Raw genomic sequence first — 15,564 nt, forward strand, 5'->3', positions numbered from 1 at the left:
GGTAAACACTAAATTGTTGCGGCCCAGAAATTAGCCACCCTAATCGCGTTGTCGGTGGCAGCCATTAGGTCCTCCTGCGTGAATTTTTTTGGACACACAGGGCATGTAGTCAAATGGGCATGTAAAATGCAACACACCACACAAACAGCTCAAATCTGTGCCATCAGAGATCCTCCATCTGGACATATTTTCTTTGCTCCGATCAACCTGTGTCCGTAGTCTATTTAAGGACTTGCAAGTTGGCCATGGTACTTTATGCCCGGATGGAAGGCTCTCGACTCGATTGATGTCACCTGATAATTTACAATAATCCAGTGTTGTAAGATTGAACACGTAAATACATAGATATACGACTGTGTAATTAGTAAACGCTCAGAAATCAGCCGGTCATAAAATCAGTAGGTATATTGCAGAATCTCCAAAATCTTAAATTTAATATTTATGCTTCGGGGTGTAACAGGCAACAAAAGCGGGAACACAAGAGATTTAGTAATTTTTTTGACATAGAGAGAGATAGGTAGAGATTCGTTTATGGTTTCACAAAATTTCACAAATTATGATAATATATGATTTTAAAAAGAAGCCGAAAACATGTTGTCAGTCTGTAATTGGCTAGGAAAGTTTGACGAACGTGTGGTCTGAGGGCCAATTTCAAACGAAGATTGTGTAATATAGGACAGTGTTTTACGACAATATGTTATTTTAACAAATTTTGTAATGCAAAACCTCAGATTTTGGGGTAAAAACTTTATCTGTAGCATGTATAGTTTTTGAGATACATGTGGGCCCTCAGACCACACTATGAGGACTGAGGGTGTTGCAAATTGACGCGATGAATTATGGATTTGTCAATCGCTCATCTGGATCAAATACCTTTCGGTATTCGCCGGTAAATAACGATACTGCAGGCAATAATGCCAATAAGGAATATTGCGCGTACTTACCACGTAGACAGCGGCTGTACCCCAAGATCCCTCACGAATATGGTTCACTGGAATTATAGTCCTTAAACACCTGCCGGCCGGCCTGACACACGGTAATTCAATACTCGGTAACGATAGAAATAATCCAGTTTAAATATAGGAGCACTGGCGATGCACTTATATGATAACACAATTATTACATATTTTTTAATGCGCTCGCGCTAAGAGCCGGTAACGAAGCAAAAACTCCCCTTCCGCCGCTATGGCGTTTTGTTGCGCCGGCAGCATTGCGCATGCGCGGCGGCGAACCGCGCGTTCCTATTGGCTAGAATTGAATGCAGTACCATATAAATGGTGCGATTTGACAAATACATCGATAAGGCGCGCGAAATTGAATTTAATGAAAATAAAACGTTGAAAACGGAACATTCCGCCCACCAAAATACCAATAGGATTTTCCTAACATAAAACAAAATGACGATAATTATCGATACATAAACTAAAACTACGATAAACTTAAGCTAAGAAAGTTGAGTTGATTACATGGATGGCAAAGGACATAGTTTTACTAAAGGCCTCTTCAATGAGGAATCTTTAGCTGTTTTAACGGTTGCCACCCTAACTACTCCATCAGGGCCAGGATGCAACGAAACAACTCGTCCTAGTGCCCATTGAAGAGGAGGTCGGTTATCCTCCTTAATAAGTACCATTGAATTAACGGTTAACGGTGTTGAGTCTTTGTTCCATTTTGCTCGTTGAGTTAATGAATGTAAATATTCACTTTTCCAACGCTTCCAAAATTGTTGTTGAAAAGATTGAATAAGTTGCCATCGATTGAGTCGCTGGATTTTGATATTGGTATAGTCGTAATCTGGTACAGCTGTAAGAGGTTCCAGCGTTAAAAAATGACCAGGCGTTAAAACATTAAAGTCGTTTGGATCCGAGCTCAATGGACATAAAGGTCTCGAATTTAAAATGGATTCGATCTGAGTGAAGAGGGTGGTAAGCTCTTCAAATGTTAGGACTTGATCGCCAACAATACGATACAAGTGTGTTTTTGCTACCTTAATTTGAATCTCCCACACACCTCCGAAGTGAGGAGCTGAAGGAACGTTACGTTTAAAGGCAATTTTTTCCGCATGCGAAGCTTGTTCGATACATGATGCTAGTTGTGAACTTGCACCAACAAAGTTGGTTCCACAATCAGAATGAATAACATTGCAGCGACCGCGACGAGAAATGAAACGACGTAATGCCGCGATGAAGCTGTCGGTCGATAGGGTGGAAACTACCTCAAGATGCACCGCTTTTGTGCTCAAGCATACGAATAAGCATAAGTATGCCTTATCGATTTTTGCACCACGATGAGATCCAAGCTTGATTCGAAAAGGCCCTCCCAGATCTACACCGACCACTGAGAAAGGCTTGGCTTGGTTGACCCGAAAAGCCGGAAGATCGCTCATAAATGGTTGCAGAGGTTTGGGATTCAGACGGTAACATCTCAAACATTTTGAGAGATGATGTCGTATAGTATGTTTCGCAGCAAGTATCCAAAACTGTTGTAATATCAGATAATAAGTAGTATTCAGACCTGGATGAAAATTATTTCGATGAATCGATTCGATTACAGCTGATGTAAGCGCACTTTTCTTGGGCAACAATGCGGGATGCTTATGTTCGAACTCAAGACCGGAGCGCGCGAGGCGTCCGCCCACCCTGAGTATACCCTGCTCGTCCAAGAAGGGGCTTAGTTTACGAAAGATGCGAGGCAGCTGATTTCGTGATTGTAAAATTGATATGACGTCTGAAAAATAGCGGTTCTGAAACTGTTTAACGATAATTAATAAAGCTTGATGACGCTCAATGTCTGTTATAAAAAGGCTATCTGCTCGCGGAACAATATTACGCATGCTATTATAAAATCTACGAATGTAGGCGATGATGCGACAAATTTTGTCTAAAGAAGAATGTTTTTCAAATAATAGATCGATAAGAGATGTTTGATTGTTAATTTGATCTGAAAAGAGAACCGTGGGATGACGTTGCTCAGCAAGAACCATATTGTCATTTAAATGATTTTTTGAATTATCGATGGGCCACTCAGATTGTGGTTGAGACAACCACGCTGGCCCCGCCCACCATAGAGCGTTATGGAGCAACTCCTGAGGCGATTGTCCACGCGAACAAACATCTGCGGGATTTGTGGCTGAAGGTACGTGCCTCCACTTCTCGGTCGGAACAATATCTTGAATGTAGCTTACTCGATTTGCGACAAATGTTACCCAGCGAGAAGAAGGAGCACGCAACCAGGCCAAGGTAACGGTTGAATCACACCACAAATAAATGTCGTGGATAGGAATTCGTAGCGAGTCCTTGACAAATTTGACAAGGTCTGCGAGCAGCATCGCGCCGCAAAGCTCCAAGCGAGGTATCGATTGGCGTTTTAGAGGAGCTACACGAGCCTTTGCACAAATGAGAAAAACGCGAATGGAGCCGTCAGACTCGATAACACGCAGATATATGACAGCGCCATATGCTACTTCTGAACTGTCACAAAATCCGTGTATTTCATAAGATTGAGCGCCGTCGATAGCGTACTTACGTGGAACCTTAAGAGCCCTAACTTGTGGAAGTTGGTAAGAGAAGTCATCCCATTGGGCTATGATTTCCGGTGAGGGCGTTTCATCCCACGAAAGGCCAAGAACCCAGAGCCTTTGAAGTAAACATTTGACCTTAATTGTCAAAGGGGACAAGAACCCGAGAGGATCAAAAATTCTGGCGACCTTACTAAGAATCGTTCGCTTGGTACACGGTAGAAATGATGAATTCACGTTAAAAACGAATGAATCTGAAGCAGGCTCCCACTTAAGGCCCAGAACCTTGACCGTGGTATCTTCAGTTTCGGTAAAAGTGAAAGCTTCTGAAAGACACGCTTCTGCGGGCAAATCGCTAAGAAGCTCAGGTCGATTACTTATCCATTTTCGGAGTTCAAACGAACCAAGACCAAAAAGGGCGATAAGTTGCCTTTTGGTTTCACGGGCCTCCGTTAGCGTTGAACTTCCGGATATGACGTCATCAATATATATATCGGAAGTTAAAATGTTTTTTGCTTTTGGATACTTGTGACCTTCATCGTTGGCCAGTTGCCGAATGGAACGGCACGCGAGAAATGGAGCGGAAGATACTCCATACGTTACGGTATTTAACATATACTCTTGAAGAGGCTCATCTGCGTGAGCTCGCCAGAGAATACGTTGGTAATCACGATGATGAGGCGCTATGTTGATTTGACGGTACATTTGGCGCACATCTGCCATGAAGACAACTTCGTGTTCACGAAAATGAAGAAGAATCTCCACGATATTCGATTGCAGTTTTGATCCGGTCAGCAACATGTCGTTTAACGATTTGGAATTAGAATCCTTAGCCGAGGCGTCGAATACGACACGAAGCTTTGTTGTAGCGCTGTCAGGACGCAGCACACAATGATGCGGTATATAGTATTTACCTAGACCCATTTGCTTGGTAGGCACTAGAGTCATATGGCCCCTTTCGATATAGTCGGTCATGAATTCAACATATTGTTGTTTCAAGTTATGATCACGAGAGAGACGCCTTTCAATGGCATGAAAGCGTCGTAAGGCTATTACTCGAGAGCCTTCAAAGACGGGCTCGTCATTGTCCCTGAAGGGGAGGCACACGACATACCTTCCTGTCTCGTCACGGTAGTGATTGTTAAGAAAACTGTTTTCACAGAGGTGATCTTCTGGGGTTAATCGGGAAGAATGTGGAACGTTATCGATTTCCCAGAAACGTTGAACGATTGTATTTAAACTATTGTCTACAATAGGAGGTGCTACTCCAAGTAGACTAGACGATGCAAGTCTGGACTTCCCAAGTAGAAGCCAGCCGAAAACTGAGTTGAAAGCACGCGGTTGAGAGGCACCGCCTTTCAGTCGTTGCTCAAGGAGCGACTCGGCAAAGACGTCGGCACCTAATAAGACGTCGATCGGACCAGGAATGTCAAAACCAGGATCTGCTAACGGTAATGTCTTGACACCATCCCATCCCGTCGTATTTAGCCTTGCTATCGGTTGATCTCCGCAAATGCTCGATATAACGAACATTTCGAGACGAAATTTTATGTCATGGTTGGTACCAATATCGCACTCCACCACGCCACTGATTGAAGCAGGTGAGCCTCCTAACCCATAAACGTTGATGTTGCCACTTTTAGTTTCCAACCCTAACTGTTGAGCAGCACGAGCTGTAAGGAAATTATTTTGACTACCTGTGTCAAATAATGCACGAAATGAATGAAACTCACCAGAAGCATCACAAATCTGAACAAGAGCTGTTGCTAGTAAAACGGTTGAATTTAAAGTTGAGTCAGACTGCGCCAATGAATCCTTAGCTACTAAGGCCGTTGAGCTAGTCGGTTTGTTAGTGGAGCTGGAATTACTTGCCGCTCGCTCCCGATGAAGTAATGTGTGATGTTTGCGTTTGCAATGACGACATGAAAATATCGATGTGCAGTCTCGCACTGAATGAGAAGCGTTAAGACAATTATAACACCATTTCTTTTCGCTAGCAACAGCCATGCGTTCATCAACGGTTTTAGCCAGATAATCCTTGCAAGACGAGATATGATGTTCGTTACGACAGTAGGCACATTTACGAATCAACCGTGACGTGCCTGAGTAATTAGCAGATTTAGCTTGATTTGCTTTGTCACCGGCACCTTTATTATTTGTAGTGACGGCGGGAGCGACGAGAGAATGAGTAGCGTTATGTCGCTGTGACTTCTGTGAAGTTCCCGGTGTCTCCTTTGAAACATTAGCGGTTTTATTGGTTACGGCCGCAAAATGAGTGTCGCGAATTGCGGCTTCGCCCTTCGAGTGTAAGAACGCCCTTAAAAGATTGTATTGTGGAAGCTCGATATCTGTGTGTTTTTCCTCAAACTCGCGTCTTAATTTATTATCGAGTTTGGCAAGAACATTATAGCAAAGAACAAAATCCCATTTATCGGTAGGTAAATTTAACGTTTTTAAAATAGTCAAGTTCTCGTCGATCGTGTCTAAGGCGCGTCGAAAATCTTGAGCGTTCGAAGTTTTAAAATTAATATTCAAAATATCGCGCCAGCATGTAAATGCTAGTTCGCGTTTATCCTCGTAACGGGACTTTAAAGCTTTGTAAGCACTTAAATAATGTTCACTTGCGACAGGAAACGTTTTAATTAACGATAGGGCATCATCACGCAAAACTGACACGAGATAATGATATTTCTCGATATCGCTTAACAAGGTGGATTCATGAATCAACGCATTATAAGTAGCAATAAACTCAGGCCACTTCTTAACCGCACCGTTAAAAGTTGGCAAAGAAATTTTTGGTAAACGCATATTTCCACTGTGCGAGCCGGTCAATGAATTACATTTCGAAGTATCGATTCGTTGTAATGAATATTGTTCGAATTTTCGTTGAATGGATAAAACTTGAAAATACAATTCATCGAAGCGATCCTGAATATCGTCCGAAATCTCATCCGTATCATCCTGAAGAAGGTCTAAAATAGCAAAATGAGATTCATGAAAATTATCGGCTATATTTTTTATCTCATGACAATAGGAAAGAAACAATTCGATTTGTGATTCGTCGGTATTGGCTAAGTTACCTATTTCCAAAGCCTTAGTTATACGATTATAGGATATAGTTCGTTTACGTCGCAAACTTGGTAAATTATTAATAGTGTAAACATTTTCGACACATTTTTTAACATTCTGTTTCGATTTGCGTCTAGTTAAATAAGACATTGTTGCGATGTAAAACTATAATAAACTATTTATCAACAATAAAAAGTTAATAGTAAAATATTCGATTTGAATAAAATGTTAGTAGCTAACTTCTTCAGGGACTATCGGTGGCGTTGGGGCGGTAGGCAATAACACGACACAACAAAATGATGACGCGTCGGCGACGTTTCGTTATTGAAATTAATAATAGTTGAGAACACAGAAAGTCATTGAACATACGATACTACAATGTTACGATATAAAATTATTTCGAATATAAAACGAAATAAAATTTGGTAAATCCCAATAAGGACTGCGTATTGGGAAGCGGTTAGAACGATGTAGTCGAGTTATAACAAATATCAACACAAATTATGGTGCGGTAATTTTGCAATAGTATTGCTTATTGCAAACGGTAAAACGGTAAATAATTTTGTGTTAATCAGTATAAAACGACTAGGTATATACGATATTCGTCTGAACAAATGTTCTAGAATACGATGGACGCCATATTTAAACATGAACTCGGTACGGTTGTTAGGTAGGTATGTAGGTACTACACTCAACAAAATGGAACAAGGTTTGTTTTTTACCTAGTAATTGAAACTATTTGGTTATGCTGTATACTAGTATGTATAGTCAGCGAGAAATACGGTAAATGAAGTAACGATTACTAAATAAAATTGGTATTTGGCAGGCAGACTGAAGGTAGGTATTTAAGGTCCCGGGTTTCGGCACCAAAAAGAATGTTGCAAATTGACGCGATGAATTATGGATTTGTCAATCGCTCATCTGGATCAAATACCTTTCGGTATTCGCCGGTAAATAACGATACTGCAGGCAATAATGCCAATAAGGAATATTGCGCGTACTTACCACGTAGACAGCGGCTGTACCCCAAGATCCCTCACGAATATGGTTCACTGGAATTATAGTCCTTAAACACCTGCCGGCCGGCCTGACACACGGTAATTCAATACTCGGTAACGATAGAAATAATCCAGTTTAAATATAGGAGCACTGGCGATGCACTTATATGATAACACAATTATTACATATTTTTTAATGCGCTCGCGCTAAGAGCCGGTAACGAAGCAAAAACTCCCCTTCCGCCGCTATGGCGTTTTGTTGCGCCGGCAGCATTGCGCATGCGCGGCGGCGAACCGCGCGTTCCTATTGGCTAGAATTGAATGCAGTACCATATAAATGGTGCGATTTGACAAATACATCGATAAGGCGCGCGAAATTGAATTTAATGAAAATAAAACGTTGAAAACGGAACAGAGGGCCTTTTGTAAAACATCGTAACTCGGTTATTTGGCTTTCACAAAATCTAATTCCAACTTTCACGATTCTTCTGGAATGTTCACTAAATCCCAAGCATAATTTCATAGAATTTCAAGAAGTGGGCCCTCAGACCACACGCACATATTAAATGACTTATTACATCCTATGTTGAAAATAAATCGAAAGTCAAGTGTCCATTCTTGTTGATTTCGAATTACGAAATATGATAACGTCAATAAAATAAAAATTATCTTATCTAAAGACGGACACGGCATTGGCGGAACAAGGTCATTGGCCGAAAGGACGTGAAAAATGAAAATCTGCGCGATAAAAATACTTATAAAATAATGTTTACTTGTCCGTGTTTACAAAAACATGCTAATAATTATCGCAAATCTGTCAACTTGTTACAATCTATACTATTATTATTTTTAAGAAGTTTGTGAGTTTGTATGTTCGAGGCGGGTAATCTCCGAAACTACCGAACCGATTTCAAAAATTATTTCACCATTAGCAAGATACATTATCCAAGATATGCTATAGGCTGTATTTTATTTCAAATTCCCACGGGAGCGAAGCCTCGGGCAACATCTAGTATTTACATTTTTTTTTTTCAGAAATTAAATATTCATTTATTAAAAATACAAATAATAAAACAAAATAAAACATAAACAATTACAAAGTCAATCAAAAATGCCGACCCGAATTGTACCCGGTTCAAAAGTACCCATAACGCTAGCTGCGTTTCCTCGTTGGATAGCAATTGATAGCCTTTGAACCAAGTACCATCCGGAGCGGTAGTCATAGCGGTAGTATTTACATATTTTGGGATTTCGAAATGTATAAGGCACAATATTATTAAAATTAAAAAAGTCGTTACCTCACCTTATCCCATTGCATGTGTGTAATATGTCTGTACTATCCATAATTCCATATTTACATCCATGTATTGTATGTATTTACATCCACCGCCATAGTCCTCATGTCTTCCATGACACAATCAATCTGTCTCTTTTTAAGCCATCCTCTCGGAATATAACAATCCATTGTCATAGTTATGTCTTCTACGGTTAATTGCGAATGTGCTAGAGTTTTAACTAGAATGTAGAGTATGTGATGTTAGGTCTGGTAAAGTTAGGGCGGATATATCAAGAACCTTGGCTGTAGAGTTTGTGAAGCAAACTAGACACGTCTTGGCGACGTTTTTATATGAAAATGTTTTTGGTGGGATGCGTTAATCCATAGAGTGTCAAATAATACAAATACATTTTTGATCAGATTTCTTAGAAAAAGAACTTTAAATGGAATTGAAATAACGCAAAATTTTACATAGCAATTTTGATTTTAACACATAATATTAAATAAATTGAATTCTGAAAACTGATATTGCGCATCCCATGTCATGCACAGTGCAGTGACCGTCTGAACAGTTGGACCATAAATATTTGATGTTTTGAAAATGTTAAATTATATCATGGTTTTGAGTATCATCGACAGCACATCAAGCTATTCGAAATCATTGCACAATCACCGTTATTGCCATTGTATAGAGCTTTGTGCTGGGATGGGAGTTGACTGTACTATAATCTAAATGTTATTACGATAAATACTTTATTGGCATTACTTTAGTAAGTACTTATAATATGCATAATTTTTAACACATGAAAAGTTACTAATAATATTATTAAATATTATTCATTTGTTTATAAAATTATACAGTTCTAATAATATAATATTTAAAATAAATATGGTCTGGTCAATCTGAAGTCAGAACGGCATTTTTTTCGCTCTTTCTCTAAACACTAAAGAAACTATTTTTAATGTCAAATATTACTAAAAATTGTACCTTGTGTCACATCATTATGAGACAAAACAATCAATACAGTCAAACAAGGCAATACAGTCAAACAAGGCAATACAGTCAAACAAGTCAATACAGTCAAACAAGGCAATACAGTCAAACAAATCAATACAGTCAAACAAGGCAATACAGTCAAACAAGTCAATACAGTCAAACAAGGCAATACAGTCAAACAAGTCAATACAGTCAAACAAGTCAATATAGTCAAACAAGGCAATATAGTCAAACAAGTCAATACAGTCAAACAAGTCAATACAGTCAAACAAGGCAATACAGTCAAACAAGTCAATACAGTCAAACAAGGCAATACAGTCGCATACAGTCCAACTGCTCTGTCGTTCAGCTTAATATTATTATCGATTCCCAGAAGGTAGATATGAAATAAATTTCATAGAATTTCGTAATTAATGTCCACTATGCACAAGCGTAGTCTGCTCCGACAGGAATTAACTTGCTTTTTAATATTAATTATATGGCTTTGTTATACAATGTCACACATACTTTTCAACTTATTTTTGAAAATAATAATGAGATGAAAAAATTCTGGAATCGAGCGGGAATTGAACCCGCGCCCCTCTTGATCACTGAGCTATTGAGACCATGCCAGTTCGGCTGAATTAATTCATCTCTTTACGTCCTACGCCGACGTACAGTATTTTCATTAGATAGTTGTAGGTTCTCTTAACTAATCAACATACCCCATTCTTTCATCTAATTATTATTTTTAATATTGACGACCTCGGTGGCGAAGTGGTAAAGTGCTTGCTTCTGAACCGAGAGGTCCCGTGTTCGGTCCCCGGTCGGGTCATGATGGAAAATGATCTTTTTCTGATTGGCCCGGGTCTTGGATGTTTATCTATATATGTATTTGTTATAAAACATAGTATCGTTGATTTAGTGTCCCATAACACAAGTCTCGAGCTTACTTTGGGGCTAGCTCAATCTGTGTGATTTGTCCTAAATATATTTATTTATAATATTAATTTATCAAAATATAAATATGTAATCCGCATACCAAATTGTGGATCATCTTTGTAAGGGAGATATTAGGAGCACATAACCGGAGAGCATGCATATTGAGAGTGGTGCATATAGAGGAAGCGGATCAGGAGTCAGGATCGTGGCGTGTGGAAATCTCTCTCTCTGCTTTGATCAAGGGAACCAGGTGTGATAATATGTATGTATTATTACCATAATCCGAACTAATATTATAAATGCGAAAGTAAGTTTGTTTGTTAGTTACCTCCTCCACCAATATTCTTGAAATTTTGCATACACATAGTTTGAAGTCCACTCGTACTTGTCGCGAAATTCCCACGGGAGCGAAGCCCTGGGGCGCTGCTAGTTAGAAAATAATTTGATTTTGATCAAATAAGCCACCACAAGCCACCACAAACTGTCTTCACCCAAGAGTAGGACTCGAACCCACAAAAACAGCTCAGTTTCCCTCGTCACGCCATAAATCCAGGACTGCAGGTGCGAGAGGAAGCTAACTCCACTGCTTTAATACGTATAAGTGTTGATTGCAAAACAACAGTACAGAGGTTCACCCCACCCAATAAGTTTGTCACGCTCTACTGACTCCATTTGGACACAATAATTATCTCTGAGTGCATCTATTGATATATTAAAATAGGTCAAATTGTTGTTTATAGTGATTATGGATTATTGAGCTCGGCTAATGGCTCATGAATGGCAAATGTACGTCTTTGTATCCACCCATTTATCGTGAGAAAGGTTTGTCGAATAGACCCCTCGCTTCCTCTTAATCTTGGTTGTCTTTACTTAAATAAAAGACTTCTGCCGCATCGGTCTGTCTATTCGCTTTTATAAACTCAAAAACTACTCTGCACACATTTTCATGTGTTTTACACCAATTAGAAGCGGTGGTGGTGTAATGGTTAAGACGCCCGCCTGTATGTACCGCATGTGTTTGTATACCAATCTGACTCATGTATAGTAGTTTCCATCGACCACCACTTGCTTCCGGTGAAGGAAAACATATATCGTGAGGAAACCTGCATACTGGTTGTTTATTAACTTGTGTATGAAATGGAGAAGCCAATGGTAAACCACTCCATTACTAATACGACCCTCAGTCATGAATTCGATTAATAAGACACCAATAGGCAGTGTGTTTCCCGCAGAAGGTTTACGTTTATAATTGATTATGTTTTTACCCGAGCGAAGCCGGGAAATGCCGCCAGTACATTTTATATAGTTCCAAGGTCGTCATAACCAATTTTCTCATATTACAAATATTTAGCCCTACAAATAGGATCGTTTACTTTAACTGCAGTGACCTAGATATAAGCAATTATTGAAATTCATTGACTCAGGCACGATACGCGAAGGGCATGTTCTGTTCCTCATTACCGTGTGCAAGGTTAGTGGTCTAGATCAATCATATTCGGTGGTCGAGTGCTTAAGATGCCTTTCAATGTTCCAAGTTCGAATTTCAATCGTGTCTCAAAACTTCAAATATCAAAGCACATAAATTGATGGCATTCACGGTCGAGTAACAACTAAAATGGCGACTTCATTCCTCATTCCATCGAGATTCCATTTTAATAAAATCTTGTCTACTTATATTTGAACATGTATCTTTATAACAAAATACAAGCCACATTTAATCAAAATCGGTTTTGCTACGAAAACGTAACAAAGGTATAATGTTAGTATTTGTTTTAATTCATTAAAATATATTTTATTGAACACAACAATATAAGCACTGCTGGTTTGGCAAATGACATATACGACAATGAGGTAAACTTCAAAAATATTCTTAAATATAGCATAGTTTTCTAAACAAACATTTAAATAATCGTATTCAGGTTATAAATATCTGTAGGCTACTCACACACCAACTCACGCAAGCTGAATCACACAATACTTCCTATATCATTAGTAATTTCATGGAGTCGATCTGGGTTAGTGGAATATGAATCATGGCCAATAATCGCATGCGCGGATTGTGCTCATTTAAACACGTAGGTTTCTGATTACATGTAAAATGTTACACTTCAAGGGCAAGATCAATCCATCAATTATCGTTTTTTTTTTACCGAAAATTCAAAGCGCATCCATATCGATTTGATAATCTAACGGTTGACCGATAGAGAATGAAAATTTGTTAATATAATTATATTAGCTGCGCCCCGCTGCTTCGCTCCCGTGGGAATTTCGTGATACCCGTGAAAAAGTACCCTATGACGATCCGTCTAGTAGAAGTATTATTATTGTACAAATATTTTTATTTAAATAAATGAGAAGAAACTCATATAACTGAAAAGAGAGAGATTGCATCTAAGAATTCAAATTCAAATTCCAAATTCTTTATTCAATTTAGGATGATATACATCAATTATTGACGTCAAAAAATTACTTACACTAAGTCTACTGCCGGCTTCCAAAACGCAGATGAGGAAGAAGCGCCACAAGCAACTTCGCCGCGGCCTATTCTCCAAGGACGTCAATTAACAAATATAGGTCTTATAGTCTGAAAAGAATGTATGAATGTGAGAGTGTTAAGTGAATTAGCTGGTAACAGAGTTAAATGGAAGCATATCATAAGCATTATATATTGTGCATATCCTACATAAGTAAAATAAATAGGTATATTAGGACAAATCACACAGATTGAGCTAGCCCCAAAGTAAGTTCTATACTTGTATTATGGGATACAAACTCAACGATACTATATTTTATAACATATACATATATAGATAAACATCCAAGACCCGGGCCAATCAGAAAAAGATCATTTTCCATCATGACCCGACCACCCGGGACCTCTCGGTTCAGAGGCAAGCACTTTACCACTTCGCCACCGAAGTCGTCATAAGTAGGGAAAAGGTCAAGAAGAAGAAGAAACAGATAAATGAGTTTAGTTCAGATATTGGACTTTGAGTGTTAATAATAGTAACCAATCTACTACAATAAAATAAAACTTATACTAACAACGTCGCTTAAGTTTTTGTCGGTCATTGACATCGTCTCGTCCCGTCGAGTTCGGTGTGACAGTCCTTATCTACACATAATATCATTCAGACATTACATGCCTATCAAATCTAGTATTTTATCAAACGAAGCCTAAAGAGAATCCAAAATGTCATTATCATTGTGGCAAACAAACTTATGACAAATTTTAGCAAAAACGAGTGAGCCTTACTTTAGCCGCCTAACTTAACTATTAAGCATATCTGATGGTAAGCGATCACCATAGCCTATGGACGACTGCACAGGCACGTCGCCGGCTTTGTGGCTTATAGGGTATTTTGCCCCATTCCAACGGCTCCGACGCTCAACGGCTGTGGAAGCTTAAATTTAAATCTATTTAAAAAGCACCTCAAGTCTTTATTAACTGATAAATTTTATTATACTTTAAATGATTTCTTTAATGATAGACTCGGATAGAATTTAGGGCTAGTATAAGTACATTATAATTCTTTTTTTGTTTTGGATTTGTAGTGGATAGCATGCTCCTCTTTATTTATTTATATTTGCATACCTATATTCGGTTAAACGTGTAGGTCTAATTCATTTTGACTATTTGTACTCATGTTTTTGGCAAATAAATGTTTTCTTTCTTTCTTTATGCTGAAATGAGGGTCTTTTGTTACAGTACTTTGTACTTGCACTGCCTCTCTCACTCTTCAAACCGAAACACGCGCACAAGCACTGCGTTCGGCGACAGATATAGATGATAGTGAGGTACCCATGCAGACGACCTTTGTATTAAGGTCTATCTCTGGCAAATGTCATTATCTACCTTACTATGATTTATTGAGCGTCTGAACCTTTTCCTACTGTTTCTTCTCCGCTTCTCAGTCTACTTTCACGGCCATAAAGACTGCTGACACGATATATAAAAGATGGTTCCACTTGAGCTTCATTAATTCTCAGGCGCTACCTTCAATCTTCCTCTTACATAATCATTTCTGATGATGTTTTCTTTATATTCGTTCACTCTTGACAGTCGCGTTTATGGGTCGATATTTTCAGATTTGCTGCTGTTTTTGCGATGGCTATTTTATCTGTGGGGATCTGGGGCTTCTGATCTAGCTCTAGAATCTAAGCTATTATGAGAATATATGTGCTTCTGATCTACTTAGCTAGCTAAGTGTAAATTAACAAAATTCATTTTTGAGCGTTCACAGTTCCTGAATTACCTGTACCTACAATTTTTTATGATGTCGTGCCATTTGATCCATGATGATCAACATCGAAAATTTCATCTGGGTAAAAATGATTCATCATCATTTGCCTTAACTTGCCCTTAAACAGACATTTTGCGCCGACCCCAGATGATGATCTGGGGTCGGCGCAAAATGTCTGTTCCCTCCACAATTCTCTATCTTTCCTCATATCCTGCCTGACACAATACATCCATCTCTTCCTAGGCCTTCCTCGTTCTCTATATGCGTGTACCTTCTATTTAAAAAAAAAACGGTTATTGGTATTATATAAATTACATGGACAAAAATATCCCATTGCAAACAGGAAAGGGTAAGAAAATACAGAGAAAAGCAAAGATCTTTAAACAATTAACATCAAATGAATTCAAATTTTTGACAGGAATCATTAGAACTGTGTTTATGTATTACCGATATTATGTTCCAAATTTCTAAGAATAAGTCAATGAACTTTTTTATCATGTTATCACACGGTTGCCGAATAGTTGAGTCTATATGCCTATTTT

The 15,564-nt window shown here is 38.7% G+C and overlaps 1 protein-coding gene across 1 annotated transcript; it reads right to left on the minus strand.

The window, feature by feature from the left end:
- Window positions 1-1,462: 1,462 nt before the first annotated feature.
- On the minus strand, window positions 1,463-6,325 carry LOC128677884 (uncharacterized). Its single transcript, XM_053759051.1, has one exon. It carries the CDS (start codon window positions 6,323-6,325, stop codon window positions 1,463-1,465), a length of 4,863 nt encoding a protein of 1,620 aa, XP_053615026.1.
- Window positions 6,326-15,564: the final 9,239 nt, after the last annotated feature.

This window comes from Plodia interpunctella, chromosome 18, assembly GCF_027563975.2.
Source record: "Plodia interpunctella isolate USDA-ARS_2022_Savannah chromosome 18, ilPloInte3.2, whole genome shotgun sequence".
Lineage (NCBI taxonomy): Eukaryota > Metazoa > Arthropoda > Insecta > Lepidoptera > Pyralidae > Plodia > Plodia interpunctella.